The sequence below is a fragment of the Ambystoma mexicanum genome, chromosome 10, assembly GCF_040938575.1.
Source record: "Ambystoma mexicanum isolate Mex_15411 chromosome 10, UKY_AmexF1_1, whole genome shotgun sequence".
NCBI classification, from domain to species: domain Eukaryota; kingdom Metazoa; phylum Chordata; class Amphibia; order Caudata; family Ambystomatidae; genus Ambystoma; species Ambystoma mexicanum.
In genome coordinates, this window is record NC_090932.1 from 1,138,815,630 (window position 1) to 1,138,835,041 (window position 19,412).

Here is a 19,412-nt window from a genome sequence, read left to right on the forward strand (position 1 = left end):
CCAAATCCCGATAATGCAGGCTCAGCCTTTTCTCGCATAGATTGAACTGTGCAAGAATTTAATGAACCTCATGCATTTCACATTAGGCAGATGAGGCTGGAATCACAAGGGCACCACTCCAGTTACATCTGAGACAGACCATAGCCCAGTTTACTGTCAGAATATAAACACCAGTTCTATGAAACCAGGCCTCGATTGTACAAATTCACCTTTTATCCCTAAATAAAAGGTGAACAGGGCATGTCCCATTGCGCACAGGCAAGCAACCACATGTAAAGACACTAGCCAAGCATTATTGGCATATCACAGCGTACCCCCCCCCCCCCAAATTGATTGGGGTGCTGTACAAGCTATATTGGGGCGGGGTCTCCCACTGTTAAATGCATGAAACTATTTGGGGTCCAATTTAGGCCAGTTATGGGTATTGTTAAGTTGGCCCACAAATGTAGAGGGATGGTGTCGGTAGTTTTTTACCAGCTACTGTGCACAGCAAATGTGGCTTCTTGTGAAAACAGGTCAGTGCTTTGTTTCAACAAATACAAATATTGAATAAGTGGGCAAGATCGTGCTAGTTCTGACCACATGCTTTTTTTTTATAAAACATGTCGTATTGAACCCTGAAAGCTCTTGCTTTGTAGGGCATCCCTGCAACCCCTTCACAGATATAACTGCAACGTCACACTGCACACGGTCGGTAAAGTTGTGCTACTTTTTTCAGTAAGGGCTTATTAACAAGTTAAGTTGAGAGGTCGCCATTTCATGGAGGGAAACGGGGCTAGTGGAGAATGAGGAAATTGTTACCAGCTCATCCCCCCCGAAACAGCATGGGATAACCCCACATAATGAGGGCATGTGGACCTATACAGAAAGCGTTGGATCAGAACAACTTTAACCCGAAATCCGAACGTGGAAGTTATTTGAGCCAATGCTTGGGTTTGCTGCAAGTGTAACTAGAAAGAACATCCACACAACTAAACACAGAACAACGTTTCATGGGAGAACCTTCCATTTTATTTAATACTCTTCATATCGATACTTTTGCTCCCCCCAGAAGAGCCAGACAAACTTAGTGGGTATTAAAAAGCCTAGAGGCATAGGTAGCTACGAGCAGCCAAACACAGAAGGGCATGTAAACAAGCTAGCTTCTCTGTACAACACCAGCCAAAAACTGTACTACCATGCTAGCTGCCCGAGCTACCCCCCCTGCTTACCCGTCCACAGTTCACACCAGGCAGACCCCTTGTAGGTTGGACCCAAGGCTTTTCTGTAGGACACCTTGGCCTACCAGAGAATGCTGGAAACAATTGAGGAAATCAGGAGTTTTCGAACTTTAAAAAGTTGCCATCTGAGGTTATGGCTACTCTGTACTTGCACCATAACACCTCAGAAACAATAAATTATGCATTTAGAAAATGTTTATTCAAGTACAAAGGTCATTCCACCCCCATCCCATGAAAACCCACAAAAGCATACATGTTCTGAAGAAAGTCGGTTTCTCTGTAGCTACACCAGCTTTCTTTCAAGAACATTTTGGACCTACTTTTGATAGATGGGAAGAGTTAAAAAGCCTATGTGGCCCTAGATCTTGTGTGCAGTGTGTGGGAGTTAACTTTCTTATAAAGAAAAAAAGGAATACTCTGGTATCAAAGTGAGCAGCTACAGACCTCTGGATACCCCACGACTACTCTGTATAACGTCTGGGGCAACCTAGAGTCTGTCTGGTGGGGAGGGGCAGAGTTCATAAATATTACAGAATGTTCTGCAAGTGCTAGGGACATATAAAGGTCTAGCTTCACCTGGACCCATAGATTGCATCCTCCAAGAGGAAGTGCATCCTCCAAGAGGAAGGCAAGAGACTAAGGGCAAAAACTGGTATTTTTGGAAAAACACCACCTTGCAAAAAAAATTAAAAATAAAAGTGTAGTACTAAGCTTCAGCATGCATTACTGATTGTGCTGTGCAGTGAAGAATGGAAGCCATCATTACAGTGTGGGGGATTTCAGAACGAGGCATGCTCATGGTCCAGCACCCATTATGGAATAATACACTTTAGGAAGGGCAATGGGGAAGTAGCCAGTTGGACTGGGATCTTGGTCATGGAGTTGTCATGCAGAAGGAAGCAGCGTGTTGCCTAAAGTCAGGTTGATGCCTCACAGTACATTGACTGTACAAGAAAATGTGTGTAAAAAAAGTGTATAGAACAGACAGGTGGTCCCGTCCCACAGACATGAGCTACCACAGCAGCCAACAGGAGCAGAGGGAGAAAAAGTGTTAGTAAAAAGGACCCTTCCACCCCAGATCCTGTAGGCTTCTCTGTATTTAACGCCAACAGGTCTGAGGGGGAAAAGCCTAACAATCAATACTTCAGCTTTTTAGGCACTTCCCATGGGAAGCTATCCCTGCCAAAATGGCCATATGCTGCAGTCCTCTGATAAATTGGCTTCTTCAGATCCAGATCCCTAGAATATACAAGCAAATCATTAATGCACAGCATTTCTTCCCCAGAGCAAACACCAATTTCAGGGCAGGCACAAGAGACCCCCCCCACCAGGTTATCTGCTCTATGCAGGACTCTCCCAAATGGAGAAGCAAGTTGCCATAAAGAGCACTGGGATCCTGCGTAACAATACAGGAAATGGTTTACTAGAAATGGCATATCACCCACCCACAATAGGATTTAGCAGGCTTAGGGACCTATGGTTACACCAAGTGGTAAATTCAGAGATGGCACAGAGCACACAACGCATCCCCACAGTAGGAGCTCGACTGTCACCCTGTACACCGGCCAGAATAACTTCTCCGTTGACGTTGGAACCCGAGTTGTTAAAGCATGGTTGCCTGCCACCCATCTATCGAGTTTCTAAGCTCCCTTCAACAGGTTAACCTTTTGCCAGAAAAAGCAAGATCACGCGATTGGGAAAGATTCTAAACAAAGAGCTCTTGACCTGGATGTCACCTGCACGGAGATTTTCAGAACCCCCCCCCCCCCCTGATAAGTTGGCTACTTTACACCCAACCCACGGGTCATCTGCATGTCACCAGTCCATGACTGAGGACGTGGAATCCAACAACATGCATTACCATCTTTACCTGACAATGACCCCAGGGCGAAGGTCAAAGTTCTTCTTCACAATATCCAGCAGCTCCCGCTCACTTTTCTGAGAGGTACCGTAGTGGAAAATTGAAATGGAGAGCGGATGTGCCACACCAATGGCATAAGATACCTTAATAAAACAGGGAAGGCGAACAGGTATTAATTTTGGGGACTTCCAAATTCAGCCAGACACTAAATCAGAGATGATTTTCTAATACTATGATTCGCCTAGTTCTGAGAACCGTTTGAGAACAGAAAACGTTTGCTTGGATGCGGAACTAGACCACACATACTCACGCAACTACCTCTTCACCAGCCACTGAGCATTAAGTCATACCTGAACCAGCACTCTTCTACACAGACCGGCTTTGACCAAGGACTTTGCCACCCATCTGGCAGCATATGCTGCTGAACGATCCACCTTTGTGTAGTCTTTCCCAGAGAAAGCACCTCCTCCATGGGCTCCCCAGCCACCATAGGTGTCAACAATAATCTTCCTTCCAGTTAGACCTGCATCACCCTGAAAAGTGAAAGACAGACGGTCAAAATCACAAGACAGTTATTGCAACCGATTCAAGTTGTCAAACAGACTTCTTACCTGTGGACCTCCAATGACAAAGCGCCCACTGGGTTGCAAGTGGTAAATGGTATCATCATCAAGGTACTTGGCAGGTACAACAGATTTCACCACTTTCTCCTTCAGAGCATCACGCATCTCATCCAAGCATATGTCCTCATCATGCTGCACGGACACCACGATTGTGTGAACACGAATTGGGATGACAGCACCACGATCCTGCATATACTGCACAGTTACCTACAAAAGAGGAAGTCACATGTGAAGGAAATACCATGGCTTCACAAATAGGAAACAAAAGAGCACAGGCAAATAGCGAAGCCATCTGAGAAAACCTGTGAAGGAGTGTGTGGGGAATTGGGAGGGCAGGACAACTCAGTATTGGAAAAGCATGTCACTAGATTACACTTTTGCACTTTACACACCTGGGTTTTAGAGTCTGGCCTCAGCCAGGGCAGGCTGCCATTACGACGTAGTTCTGCCATCTTGGCATTCAGCTTGTGTGCCAAGACGATAGTCAGTGGCATGCACTCATCGGTCTCATCAGTAGCATACCCAAACATCAAACCCTGTAGAAGGTATTAAAAAAAATTGCAGCTGTGTTTTTTGGACTAAGCATATTTAACATTCCAATTCTAAAAACCGATCTAAATGAACTGTTCTGCATATGAGAAAGCAAGTGATCAAAACAGTTGAGAGCAGTAACAGCGTGCTGACGGGTATGAAATATGTACAAAGGGGATGTTCAGCAAAGAACCATAACCCACCCAATAAGAATTTGATCAGTAACGAGGAACCACAAAACATCAACGTGCGCATGGTTGAAGTTTTGGAACAAACATTCTGAAAAGGAGCTTGACTGAACCATCTTGCTTCGGCCAATTACTTTGGTAAGGCACCCATTTAGTGCACAATTAGACATCTATGGGCTGCTTTGTGTATGTAAAGTGTTCTAGGGAAAATACACATGGATTTTAGCAAGGGTTGCAGTATGTTCCGCATGCTCCCATTAAACTGCATGGGTCATCAGCCCTACAGGAGGTGCATCGGCCACGTTTACTCCTTAACTAGTCAAATACTCCTAAAGGAAATCGGTACACCCACCCAGCTCCATGGATAGCTTTGCATCAGTACCACAGGAAGTACACATGAATAACTAGGTGCAAAGAAACAATCACAAAAACATTTTCCGTTTTTTGGAAAACCCATTTTAACTCGCTTACTATTCCCATTGGGAAATCATTTTACTTCCAACTTTTAAAAATCAGGAGTAAAATACCACATCAAAATCTTATTTGGATCACTGGCCAAGCTTTGTGACGCAACAAAGAACTTCACAATCACCCAGCCTCGGGTAATGTGGGCGAGTGGCTTCACGTGCCACCGCCCTTTCTTGAACCCCCCTAGGTAACAGACTTGCCTGCGATTAGCGGCATGGTAAAGAGAACTGTGTGGGAAAGTTGCCAAGGTAAACGCACACTGTTAAGCTGCATGAAAGCATAGATGACTACCATTCAAAGGCTACCTTGATCACTTAGCTATGGCAAATGACCGATATAAAAAAAAAAATACTAAATAGCACGTTCACCTGATCCCCTGCACCAATATCTTCCTCGTTCCTGTCCAAATGCACACCTTGCGCAATATCAGGTGACTGCTGCTCCAATGCGACCAGCACATTGCAGGTTTTGTAGTCAAATCCTGTAAATTGAGACATATCAGACGAATAGGAAACAAAGTGCTAGTCATGATAAGTGCCAGAGTTCGTAACAACCTGCTCAACTCACCCTTTGAAGAATCGTCATATCCGATGTGCTTAATAGCTTCCCGGACAACTTTCTGGTAGTCTACAGCCGCTCTTGATGTGATCTCGCCAGCAAGCAGGATCATGCCAGTCTTTGCAACAGTTTCTGTTGCAGAAAAGAATGTAAGAAGCGTTAATTGCACTGCCCAGCTCTAGACCAGTCACAACCAAGCACGTTTAGCATTTCTTGTCACCGAATTGAAATAAAATGCACACCTTGCTTTTTTTAAAGTCCTATCAGAGTGGGTCTTTTCCACTAGAGAATACTTTGTAGGGCAATACAAAATCGAGCTAGCATCCTGCATGGACAGCTAGCTGGCTACACCACTGTACTAGCGTCAATAGAAATGGCAAAAGTTTAAACTTACCACACGCTACTTTGGCATCCGGATCTTGCTTGAGATGGGCATCCAAGACCGCGTCACTGATCTGATCACATATCTTATCTAGATAAAAGAAAAATAACCCATTAGCAAGCTTGCTCTACAACCGGGTGTGTGGGGAGTTTAGTAATGACCGAAACTGACATACTAGGGCGGGAGTTTACAATTTGCAGCTCTTTTGGACTGCGACCAACTTTTTTTAAACTATGCAGGATAGAGCTGTTGGGAGCTAGTAGGGTCTAAAACATCTGACAGCCAAAAGGTTGCAGTACCCTCATCCCCAATTAAAAACACAAGCTTTGGATGGCTGACATTAGCAGTGTGCAAATCAATGCCTGTAACACTGCCTAACCCATTATGGGAAACACGAAGCCACACCGCTAATTAATAGAATTACTAACAGGTGAATTGAGAAAGGTCAGTCTGCAGGTCAGTCTGCTTCTGTCGTTGCTGGCGCTCAACAATGTGACACCCACAGCTGACACCAACTGAAGAGGGCGCCAGTGTTATATTTAGACCTACTGCACTGGTGAGGGCCTTTTACAGTCAGAGGCTTGCTGTAGGAAGCGGTTGTGCACTCTGCCATGTTACACAAACAGTAACAAAAAAGTGAACGCCTACTTTCATTGTAGAGTAATCCCATTTAAACCAGGGGTATGCTACAGTTCGAGGCCTCTTCATTTGAAGACCTGGATACTTATGTATTCATTTATAAAGCACACAACAGCTCATGATCATCCAGGCGCTGCAACAGTTCTTGATCAACAGCCATGCTTTTAGGAACGTATAGTGGGAGGCTTCTGCTTTAGGGTGGATGGCAGAGTTCCATTGTCTGGCTGACCCGCCTGCTTTGGCGATTTTGGGCAGTACGAGAGGATGGGAGTAGGCGGGGTGCTGTGTTGATACAAACGCAGCTTTAAATCATGGGTTAACGTTCTGTGGGCATTCTGGACCAAAAGTGTTTGGGGCATTTATTTCTTTACACGTGCTGGTGAGACTTCTCACCTGAAGCTAGACTTGCTGTTAAGAAGTCTCCTCGCCGCCACCCGGTACAGTAGTGGACACCACTTTATCTTGCTATCTACGGTCACACCAACACTCCACTGAGATGCAAATGCAAACATTCCATCACCACCTCAATTAAAGCATGCATACCAAAATGCACAGCTGCTAACAATGAAATGCATTACGTTAGTAATTGTCAGACTGTGTGTAGCACAATCTGTTGGCGAACGAGGTCAAGTTAAAAAGCCCTGAATTTCGAGCATTTCGAGCGGCGGCGAGTTAAAACCCCATTTGCCCAATGGTTATTGCGGCCCTACCAAGAGCGTAACCCAACCAAACACTTGTGCCGGAAGTCAGCTCTAGGACGCAGTTTCAGAAGAAAAAAAATGGGGGCGACAGTTGGTACTGATTTGCAGCCAAAACCAGAGTTCTATAGTGGTCTCACTTCCGATACTTGTTTACGCAATACAGGCCTTCAGTAGGGACTTGTAAAGCTACAGCCACGAATTGCCGAGCCTGCGGCAACAAGCGGGCACTCACGTGAGCTTCAAATAGGTGAAGCAGTGTCAAAAAAGCCAAACAGTTTCCGGTAGCACATTCTAGAACCTTTCGCTCTTAGGCGCGAACGAAGATCACGCCGGTCCCCGCCTCCGATTATGCTACTTCAGCGTATCATGTGCTAGGGTGAAGGGGCGGGACCAATCACGTGTTCAATGCAAATGACTGCAGGATAGTTCATGCGCAGGGAATATGGCGGCGGCGCGACAGTGCGCGGCCTCTGAAAGCCTAACCGAAGAGGCGTCGGCTAAGGAGTTTTGCAATTGGACATGTGGGAATGGAGGGTGAAAAAAAGCGCGAACACGCAATGGGGCGGGGTTGTCTACCACCCTCAAGTCACCTCTAGCTGCCTGCTCAACATGAGCCGAATGTGCCCGCCCCTTCCCGGCGTGCACACAGCCCTCAGTGCTCGCTGAACAGCCAAGTACGGATTATGTCAGAAGCCGGTTAGGGAGGATAAAACGCGTCTTCTAATTTTTCTTCAGTCGGTATAACGAAGAAGCGTTTTTCGTTAAGTCATGAAGAAAAAGACTCCCGCCGAAACACTAATTCCTCTGACTGGCTTACCTGGGTGCCCCTCGCCTACGGACTCGGAGGTGAACAGGAAGCTGCCCTCGTCGATGAGCGCGTCGTGGAAGCCGTTCAGCATTTGCCCGTTCATGGCGGCGGCTGTGTGGTGACAACGACCGAAGGCACTCAGCTTCAGCAGGCGCAGCGTAGAGAAGTGGAATCAGGAGGGGGCTGCGCGCTTCTATTTATGACCGGCTCGTCCTACGTGACGTCAGGCTGTTCACGCGACCAGATCCCCGCCACTCCTCGCTTCTGCGTCAGCATTGGGCCCACCTCCTACTCGTTTTCAGTATTTTGGATGGTACCATTCTTCATGCGGCGGGGGGAACGGCACATTAAGACATCGAATGTCTTCTGTTTGAAAGAACCAGGGCAGTGTTGCGTTCGCTTGCTCCCCTGGCAGTGAATTTGGATTCGTCCCAGACGGTTGTCGCAGTTGGCTGGGGACCGTGAACCTGCTCCAGGCTGCATGAGGCGAAAACTGTCAGATATCGCTATTGTGGACTTTAACCATATCAAATATTGCTTCGAAATCGAGTCATCTCACTGATTAATTTCTTTCAAATATCGGTATGATTAATTACTCCCAAGAACCTCTTTCCGTTTCAGATGAAGCTGTTATCTACGAAAGCCCTGAGAAGCGGGCATTACCGCTCGTGCTCATTCTTGTTGTGCCATGTACTCAGTGCATTTATTTGGATGCTTATCTATAATGGTTGTCAGAGCCTAGCTTGTCAATAGAAACCCTCAGACCTGGCTCTTTAATTGCTGCACAAGTCTTTGTGCTAGGAAGTTTTCCTATACCAATTTCCGAGTGATAACGGTCCGTATCGAAAACAAAAAATCTAAAAGAACAAGTAGTTGGATGTCAGCATTTACATAGTGTCAGTTTAAATATTGTACACATGTAATGTTAAAGTGGAAAGCATGAACTGGTTGAGGGGTATCACGCATGATAATTCCTTCGATGGCCCTCCATATCTGTTAGAAATGTATTGGAAGATTTGCTGTTTAATTAGGAAAGGTGGGACCTTGAAAAAAAGCACAACTTTTAATTATACCACGCGCCATTCACCAATGATGGTATGAGCGAGACAATGAAAGGTTAATGCACATTTGTAAAACGCGAAACAAGAAAACCAGATGGCAAAGTAGAGACCTTTAAGTGTTATGTTAAAGGTTCTTGTAACACGCAGTGACACCACTTGCGTACTCTCTTGGCGCTGATGTGGATCTGCAATGGGAGGGTTTGTTAGTGTGGTTGAGAGGGAGAAAAGCAAGATAGTGTTGATATGCTGTTGGCAGCTTCAGTTCAGGGAAACCGGCCACTGAGCGTTGGTGCGTTTTTGCTCAGTGGCTGTCATGTGGTGTTGAGGTCTGGTTGTGTATGGTTTGGCTTCATGTTGGGTGTTCTGAAGTATGTGCGGTTAAGGTATGGTTGTGTGTAGTTCTGCGTTTGAGGGTGAGTATGCAGAAAGATGAGCTTTTAGTATGGTTAATTAGTAGCAATACATGTCCTACCCCCAACCTTCCATCTAAGTGTGACACATTAGTGTTCCCAGCAATCCATCTAAGTATCGTACATTTCCCAGCCCCAACACGCCCATCTAAGTGTGCGTTTCTTACCCCACAACAATCCCCATTAAGGGTGGTATATTTCCTATCCCCAACAATCCATCTAAGCTTAGTACATTTCCCACCCCCAACAATCCAAGAGCGTGATTTATGGAATTTTTAGCACAGTGAAAAGTGACTTTGTACTGGTGCAAAGTGACTTTGCACTGCCAACGCTACACACAAAAGTAGACTGAGGATATCATTTATAACATAACAATTTATTTTATTTAATCAGCCGCCATAGCTGGTCGATAGTTTTGTTGGCAACACATAATGCACATAGGCAAATACAAATATATTTTTTAATAAAACATCACAATGTACATATAAAAGGTCATAATGTGCAAAACGTGCTATTATCCACCACAGACCACCAATTGAGAACACATGGTAAAATGATTTTAAATGGCTGTGGTTGTTTTCGTTGATTATGGCTGTTTCAAATCAATTAGGAGACCCATGTTTAGGTGTTTGAATCTAGTTGCACAACATTGTTGATGCACGCCGACTAGTGGCATGTACATTTGACCATTTATCCTTAATTTGGTGGACTGTGGTGGTGGATAATAGCACTTTTTGCACATTGCACTTGATGACATTGTATATGTATATTGTGATGTTTTTATAAAAAATTGTATTTGCCTATGTGTATTATGTGTTGCCAACAAATTATTGGCCAGCAATGGCGGCTTTATAAAAATATAGAATGATTAAATAAAACAATCGTTATGTTATAAATTATATCCTCATTCTACTTTTGTGTGTAGCATTGCACAATTTAGCCCTTTGAATGAGGTATTCAGGGCTTCCCTACCCTTTGGTTTGTATTTTTGCACTGCTAGCAAACACCCTAATTTACAGAACAGTGCAAACCGTGTTTTTTAGTGCAGTGACTTTACACTGAAAAAGTACTCTTTGCACCGTGAATTATGTCTATGTAGCGCTGTTCAAAGAGTACTTTCTCATTGCAAAGTGACATGCATTGCAAAAATACACTTTACACTGTACTGTAAATCAGGGTGTTTGTTGGCAGTGCAAAGTCACTTTGGACCGCGCTAAAAATGCCACTAATCAGGCCCTATGTTTGGTGAAGGCAAGCGTCCCCAACCAGCGCGATCCTCCCCGCAATGAGAGACAATGAAGGACTCTCCCAGAATGGGAATAAGGCCAAGACAGAGTGCGGGTGAGCGTAAATGGGAGTTTATCAATCAGAATAGGGCATGCAAAGAACTCTGCAAACTCCGAGAGCGCTCTGTCTGACAATAGCAAAGACAGGCGTATATATTTACAAAACAAGTCATCAGAACCTACATACTATAAGGGGCACAAGTTCAATGGGATTGGGTGGTGATGACTGGCTATAGGCACTGCTGCAATGTGGTTGGCCTTGACTGGAGGACGTCACTGAACAGCCTCGTGGGTTGGGCTGGGCCTGGCGGGTCGGCTGAGTTCATCCGGGCGGTGTTGTTGTGCCATTGTGGCCAGTGTCAGAGATGAATGTCTTTTCCTGACTTATTTGCCCTAGGCCATGCACACCGCAGTCATTCAGTTATTGCAATATTATCTTCTTTAGTAAATCTTTCCATAGGTTATTCTACAGGTTAATGCAACACAGGAGGAATGCACCTTGTGAGGGTTTTGATGGTCATTCATCAGTGCGTGGTTACCAGTGTCCTGTTGACTGGTACCATAGGTCGAGGGGCTAAGTCTCAGGGCATGGGACGGGCGGTACATGCCTTTCTGTCTTGTTAGAAGTCGTTATGAATGGGCTGCTGTATGTTGCCACAGTATTGGGTGTCCTAATTGCACAGGGCCATAAGTCTAAGGTGATCCGGTGGGTTGTGGGGTTTAAGAGGGGGCGCCTTTGGATTTGTGTATTCAGGCAGAGGTTTACTGCTGTGCTGTAAATAATGCAGGTGGCGGGCCGTGGCCGTGGGTGCTGCAGAGGGGACTACAAATCTTTGAAGCGGCTCCCGCCTGTTTGGGGGAGGTGGAGCAGCGCGGCGCGGGCCTCTGCTCTCTTGTTTGGCAGTCTTCGCAGGGTGGGAGGGGGAATGGCCTTGCACATATTCACAAAGGTATCTTCCTCGTGTGTTGCTGACTTTAGGTACAAACATTTGAACACTCTATAATACTCATTTGGATCCCTCGAAAGCATACATTTCAACTTTGCTAAATGTCTCTCAAATATAGCCAGTCTGAGCACCTTATTTGTACACTATGTTTTAACAACTACAGCATTTAGTTATATGCATATACATTTGCAGTAAGTGAGGTAGTAGTGTGGTTGGTGGAGCACAAAGAAAGAGACCCGCCACCGTGCGTGGCGGTAGTGGCACATAAGGGCTTAGACATACACACATGACGGGTGCATTCTCGCGCGTCCTTCACATGAGCCCTCTGTATGATTACACTTGTCTTCCCTTGTACTCTAGCAGCATTAATTCGGTTATGGCGCGGGACCGTGGAGTGTAAGCTTTTCAATGATACATATAACGAATAGTCCCCCGGAACGCTTTTTATTATTTGCACACAACTGCAGTGGTGTGGGTTCTTCATTGCTAATATCATGTAAGCATGCATTCTACCATGTTTATACATTTTACAGGTTTCCTTAATAGAAGAAGTTTTGTGGAGAAATGCACGCTTTGCAAGTAGTCTTGGCATTCATATTTGGGGACTTTCTGCTTTCATCCGATGACCATTTTACAGTTCTCTTCATCACCCAGGCCCCGCTGGCCGGGTCATGCTGGGAGCAGTGATACACTGCGGAAGGTGAAATGTTACAGTGTTCGTATCTTATGTTAGCTCATGTCCGTCTTGTTCGTGGGAACGGGCTCACAGCGGATCTGCCAGGGAGATGCGGCCACATGGATAATTAAAACTCTCCGAGGGTAGGGGCCGCGCTACAGTGCGCTGAGCTCACACCATCTTTATTAGACAAAATGGTTTCTGAGGCCTAGCTAAATTCAATATGTGTGGGCAATGTCTTCAGCAGGTGAGACCTCCACCACCTGGGCCCTGGTGGTATGAGGGGACGCCCAATGAGCCATGGCCCTCACCTGGGGAAGGGATGTAGGCAAGGGGGGGTCTTTTGGACCAACCCTCCCCTACATTTCCCCCCTTTTGTTACTTAAGTAACAAATTCTTTAACTCATTCAGTCTCCTGCACTCCTCTTCGTCAATAATTGCGTCATCCCATGCTGGTGTGCCTTTTATGGGCATCCATGCTCTGCACACCCCCCTTAAGCTCTCACCCCTCCTAGCATATTCATCTGGGGTACAGGTCAGGTATATACATCCGCTCTCTCCTTCCAAGTCTACCCACACCTCCTGGTACCATTCTAGTATACAGGGCTCTCTGATGGTGGTATGCCACAATTTGTCTACGATATCCTTGTCATGATACCTGGGCACTAGCTGATACCTGGGTGTGTCATCAGTTCCTGTTTGTACCTGCACTTCCTGCATAGTTTGTATTGTACCACGGGTGTTGCCCATTGTCACCATCATCATTGCACCATTAGGTACTGCGTTAGCACAACATCGAAGACCCACCTGGCACAGGCAAAAAATAAAGAGGAGGAACACCACAGCTGACATCAAAAATTTCAGTCATTCCCAGCCAGGAGGGAACCCAGGAGAAGATATTGTCGAACCATGTGCTTTCTTCTGCTCCACCTTCCATTTTCATCCTTTCTCCTAGGTTGTGTACTGCTTCGATCACATGGGACAGGGAGCCGTTTTCTGCGTCTTCAGAAGGTACGAAAGTGCAGCAGGCACTTCCGATTTTTCGGCAAACACCTCCATCCATCGCCGTCAACAGGTCCAAGACATACCTGTTTTGCATGGTTATCAGCCGTAAAGCTCTTAGTTCCACTTTTATTACGTTGAACCCTTCTTCAGTGTCATTTGCCAGCTGGATCAGCTCCCAGCGTGTTATCTGGAGCCATTTTGTGTTTGCTCTGGCTTGGATACTTGGGATGAGTGAGGCAAAGAATGTTTCTGCCGAGCTGAATAATCAATATCTGTCTGGGATCTGTGCCAGCAACTCCGACAATGCCTTTGATATGTAGTTTGATGCTCGTCTGTTTCGGGACAGCACCTCTTCCTTGTTCCCGGAAGACAGGACATAGATTTGTGACTCTGCAGTCGGCTGGGCCTCGCTCTGTTGGGTGTTTTCTCGTGTTCTTTTGCTCCCATCAATGTGGCTTTCTGGTATTACCATTAGGGCTGAGTGCAGAGTGGCCATTGAACAGCTGCCACTCCATGACTGGGGGAGGTGCAGGTATGCCTGGTTGCCACATACCCAATACGTGTCCATCAGGGCCGCTGTCCCTTTTCTCAGATCTGGGATGGTGAGGGTCTTGTTACAGTTCTTGTTTGTCCCCATGGAGGTTTTCCCCTCTCCTTTAAAACATAGTTCATAGTCTATTTCGTTCTGCAGTTTGAAGGGTTTTTCAATGGCTGTTAACCAAGTTAGTTTTGAAATGTGTTCCTTCCATACTGGTGTGCACGTTTCTTCTATCCATGGCAATTTCTCTGGTGCCACACCCCTCAGTGCTTCAGCTTTACACATTACTTCTTCATCCTTCCACTAGTTGTCCGAAAAAAGTGTCCCTTGTATCACAAAAAATGGTTCTTCCAGACATACCACTCCTACCGTCTTTGGGTAGCAAGTTTTCTCGTTCTGCAGCATTCTAAAAGTAACTTCATGTGCCTGGAAGGTGTTCTTAATCCTGCATAACGTGAGATGAAGGAGACATTGGGCATCTACAATAGGCAACTCTTTGGGTAACAATACCTTGGGTGTGCCTGAAGCATGGGGAATGAGGGAGCAGACATAGCAGCTCTCGTTTGTTGTTTGTTTAGCTGTTGCACTCATATCCGCATACCATTTATTCGTCTGGTGGGGGTGTCGTGGGTCTTCCGTTTTATCTAGTCCTAACCCATAGTACTCATCATACTTCCTCCTCCCTGCTTCCCTTTTTCGTCTGTTATTTTTGTTCCTCATGTACTTCCCAGCCTCATGGGCGATGGACAAAATGGGCCCCCCTTTCTCATTCCCGCCCCCCTTTGCCCAGTAATCATATAATATTTCGTGTGTTGCTCTCATGTTTTCCTTTTCTTCCTTGACGTTATCTGTCGGTGTGTTTTTTGCTATGGGGCAGGCTGGCTGGTGGGGGTGTTATATAACCAGGATATAGTGGACGGGTTTCTGTCATTTAAACTGCGAGCATTGTAATTAGATATCTTTGGCGGAGACACTGTGTTATTTTGCATTTCACCCTGTAGCCCTTCATTTTTTGAGATGACAGCATTGGATGGCGTGGTATAATAACCCCATACAAGTTTAGTTCCGTCCCATACCAAAAAGTCACCTTCCTTAGTATTTACACTCGTGGTTGCATTGATTACAGTAGTGCTGTTAATCCCTCCCCCCTCGTTCATCTCCATAGAGATGAACGCTATGAACCAATATGTAACCAGGCCAAACATTATTGTAAAAAACAATGTAGTACACACAGATAATCCACACTCATACGAATATCTGCATCTCTCAGTTAACCACTCTCTAAATCTAGTAAATCTATCCATTGCAGGCTGCCCGTTAGATGCCATGGTAGCTCCTGTTTGAGCTATAAAAGTGCATTTAAGTGCATGAATGTAAACATTTTGTTGGCACTACCAGTGCCAGTATATATTGACAGGGAATGGAAGCGGGTAGGGTTGCAGGGATGGGGATGCACAGACAAGGGTGTAAACACTTCATAATTTTATCATATCATTAGTTACATATACGTTCATAAGTGGAAAACATTTTTTTTTTGTAATATAAAAATGCAAGTATACTTGTCAGCCATTTTTTCATTCATCTGTATTACTGTCACACACACAAGTTCATATTCAGACATTCTGCTCAGTTGCATTTGTCTGTGCCTCCTCATCCACCTCTTCCTGCACATTACTATATGCCCTTCGTACGTCTGTCAAATGCACCCAATACTTCAGGCCCTTTACTTTAACTGCTGTGGGCGTGCAAAACACTACTTCGTATGGGCCATGGAACCGTGGTGCATTCCACCGACGCACAAAACTCCTGACATAAATGAATTCACCCGGCATCAGCTGTAGCTGTTGTTCAGGCTCCGTAACAGACCCTGTTGTGTTTCCTTCTTCTCGCGTGAAAGGTGGAGAGAGCTGCTTTGATATTGCGCGCGCTGCCCTTGTTAATTTCTTCAAATAGTCTGTGAACTCCTCTCCCAATATCGCAGCGCTTTTGTGAGCATCTGAGTGTCCGCGCAGTGGGGAGTGTGCTGTGTGCATTCGTCTCCCAGTCACGATCTCGTGCGGTGACAAATGGTGGTCCTTGCTTGGCTGATATCTCAGCTCAAACAGTGCAAGGGGCAAACAGTAAATCCAGTTCATTTTTAATGAAAAGCATAGCTTTGATAACTTCCCTTTTAACAGTCCGTTCATCTTTTCCACTACGCCATTACTTTGAGGATGATAAATCAAGCACAATTTATGCTTTATTCCCAACAATGTAGTTACTTCCTTGAAGAGCTCGTTTACAAAGTGAGTGCCGTTGTCCGAGCGAATCACGTCACAAATTCCCCAGCGCGGGAACACTTCCCTCACTAGGAACTTTGCAGCGCTTTTAGCATCAGGTCGTGCACATGGGCCTGCTTCTACCCACCTTGAGAATGGGCATACATCCACGATCATGTAACGTGCCCCATTACACCTTTCTCACATGTCCGCGTAGTCGATATGTAGCTCTCTGAATGGGCCAATTGGTTTTGGAATTGTTCCCCGGAGCGTACGTAATGTCATTCCTGAATTGTATATCTGACATGTTGTGCATTCCAGTGTTAATCGAGGTAGGTGCTCCTGGAGACGACACAAACCATTCCTCCTGTATCTCTGCTGCAATGTGTTGTTTCGTATTGTGTGCTGGGAAGTGTAGTTGTTGGAACGCAATTTCCAATAACTTTAATGGCATCACCACTTTTCCTGAGTTATTTTGTCGCCACAGTAAGTCTGTCGCCGATTTGCTGCACCCTCGTTTCGCCCACATCAATTTTTCATCTGCACTTGCTCCTTCCTGTAATTCTAGTATTTGTAATATAGGCATCATATTGTAGCCTTCTGGGAGCTCTTCGTTTATCTTGTGCTGCAGCATGTACTCACCTGCTTCATATTTCTGAAAGTAGGAAGCTTCCTTGGCGGCAGCGTCTGCTGCCACGTTTCCCAAAGACACAACATCTGTGTTGGATGTATGTGCTTGGCACTTCACTATTGCTACCGCTGTGGGATCCTGTAGGCCCTCAATCAACTCCTTCAGCAATTCTGCATGCTGCACTGGAGTTCCATCTGCTCGTCGAAACCCCCTCCGCCCCCATCTTGCTAGACCCCCATGTACTGTTGTCGTCATGTAAGCTGAGTCTGTGTATATTGTCACTGCACAACCTTTAGCTGCATGTAGTGCTTCTATGAGTGCAATCAGTTCTGCTGCTTGTGCGGAGTAATGTGATGGGAGGCGGTACTGCACCAGTGTCTCATACTCGCCGTCTTCTAATCTCACCACTGCCATACCCACATGTTTCTCTCCCGTGTCCACGTCAATTGATGCTGACCCATCTACGAAGTACACTTCCCCCTCGCTCAGAGCATTCTCACACACCACTGTGTCCTCCCCTCTTTCTCCTGTAAGTTGCACAATCGTGTTCCTGCATGTCCTCTAGCGTGCATGCTTCTGTAATGAATGTTGCTGGATTCACTGTCTTGCATCGCACCACATGGATGTTAGCGCTGGACAATATTATCTCATAGGCGGTTGCCCGTTGTGTTGTCAGTGTGCTTTTTGACCTCTCAAGTATTGCAAATAATGAATGTTCCACAAACAATGTCACAGGGCATCCTATTACTATTGTGGCACTTTTCTCAATTGCGAACGCGGCTGCAGCGAGTGATTGCTCCCACGCAAAATGTCCTTGCATCACAGCATCTAAAGTGCCACTATAGTAAGCCAAAGGTTTGTGTCCTAGGGACGTCTTCTGTGTCAGTACAGCTGTCATGAGTGTTCCCTTGCAGTGTGAAAACAGGTAAAACTCACGTCCATAGTCAGGATTTGCGAGTACTGGAGCGCTTGAAATTAACTCTCTTAATGATTTAAAGGAGGCGCTCATTTCTTCTGACCATTCTATTTTTTTGTTCTCCTGTTGTGCCTCCTTGAGCGCTTGTAGTAAGGGTCTGGTGTATGCTGCATAATCTAATATCCATGCTCGGCAATAGTTGCACATTCCCAGGAATTTCTGCATGTCTTTCACTGTTGTGGGTTCTCCTACTGATCTTATTGCTTCTACCCGGTCGGGGATTATTCTTTTGATATTAGCTGTCCCAGGTATAGAACCTCTGTCAGACAGTACTGTAGCTTTCCCTTGTCTACTTTGTACCCCTTATTGGCCAATAGAGTCAAGAGTGTTATTGAATCTTTTCTGCATGTTTCTTCGTCTTGTGCACAGACAAGTAAATCGTCTACGTACTGAATTATTGTACTCTCAACTGATAGGTTTCCTAAGTCTTCATGTAATATGCGGTTGAATATGCTCGGGCTCTCACAGTATCCCTGCGGTAATCTGCAATGTTCATATCTTTTTCCCCCTAGTGTAAATGCTGTCAGGTATCTGCTCTCTTCAGCCAGGGGGATGGAGAAAAATGCGTTTTTCAAGTCGACCACAGTGAAGTGTGATGCCGTTTTTGGGATGCTGCATAATATTGATGCAGGGTTCGGGACCAAAGGGAACTCCTTCTGAATTACATCATTTAGGGGGCATAAATCCTGTATCATTCTCCAAGACCCTCCCTTCGCTTTTTTGATTGGGTAAATACATGTGTTACATGGGGATTTTGAAGGCACTATTATCCCTTGTGCTAGTAGTGCATTTATTGTCTCTTTTTTTATCCCTTCTTCAGCTTCACGGGACAATGGATACTGTTTCACTCGGGGTAGAATTGCTCCTTGTTTTAGTTTTATTATCACAGGTTGTACTCCATGCAACAACCCTACATCGTGGGGGCCTGTTGTCCACAAATTATTCGGTACGAGCCTCATGTCATCATCGAAGAATGACGGCGGTGCTCCTACCACTGCCATCAGCTGACAGACGTATATATTTACAAAACAAGTCATCAGAACCTACATACTATAAGGGGCACAAGTTCAATGGGATTGGGTGGTGATGACTGGCTATAGGCACTGCTGCAATGTGGTTGGCCTTGACTGGAGGACGTCACTGAACAGCCTCGTGGGTTGGGCTGGGCCTGGCGGGTCGGCTGAGTTCATCCGGGCGGTGTTGTTGTGCCATTGTGGCCAGTGTCAGAGATGAATGTCTTTTCCTGACTTATTTGCCCTAGGCCATGCACACCGCAGTCATTCAGTTATTGCAATATTATCTTCTTTAGTAAATCTTTCCATAGGTTATTCTACAGGTTAATGCAACACAGGAGGAATGCACCTTGTGAGGGGTTTGATGGTCATTCATCAGTGCGTGGTTACCAGTGTCCTGTTGACTGGTACCATAGGTCGAGGGGCTAAGTCTCAGGGCATGGGACGGGCGGTACATGCCTTTCTGTCTTGTTAGAAGTCGTTATGAATGGGCTGCTGTATGTTGCCACAGTATTGGGTGTCCTAATTGCACAGGGCCATAAGTCTAAGGTGATCCGGTGGGTTGTGGGGTTTAAGAGGGGGCGCCTTTGGATTTGTGTATTCAGGCAGAGGTTTACTGCTGTGCTGTAAAT

At 45.7% G+C, this 19,412-nt stretch overlaps 1 protein-coding gene across 1 annotated transcript; it reads right to left on the bottom strand.

The window, feature by feature from the left end:
- Positions 1-988: 988 nt before the first annotated feature.
- Positions 989-8,169, bottom strand: MAT2A (methionine adenosyltransferase 2A). Its single transcript, XM_069619050.1, has 9 exons — positions 7,989-8,169; positions 5,844-5,921; positions 5,459-5,581; positions 5,260-5,372; positions 4,097-4,240; positions 3,693-3,911; positions 3,432-3,614; positions 3,091-3,224; positions 989-2,459 (listed from the first exon to the last, which is right to left on the bottom strand). The coding sequence occupies exons 1-9, from the start codon at positions 8,080-8,082 to the stop codon at positions 2,357-2,359; spliced, it is 1,191 nt and encodes a 396-aa protein (XP_069475151.1). The 5' UTR covers positions 8,083-8,169; the 3' UTR covers positions 989-2,356.
- Between the last annotated feature and the right edge of the window lie 11,243 nt (positions 8,170-19,412).

Coding starts and splice junctions, on each gene's coding strand:
- MAT2A (XM_069619050.1), bottom strand. CDS start 8,082: ATGAACGGGCAAATGCTGAACGGCTTCCACGACGCGCTCATCGACGAG. Junction 4,241..5,259: donor ATATTGGTGCAGGGGATCAG/GTGAACGTGCTA, acceptor TACCTTCTACAG/GGTTTGATGTTTGGGTATGC. Junction 2,460..3,090: donor CGCCCTGGGGTCATTGTCAG/GTAAAGATGGTA, acceptor TGTATATTCTAG/GGATCTGGATCTGAAGAAGC.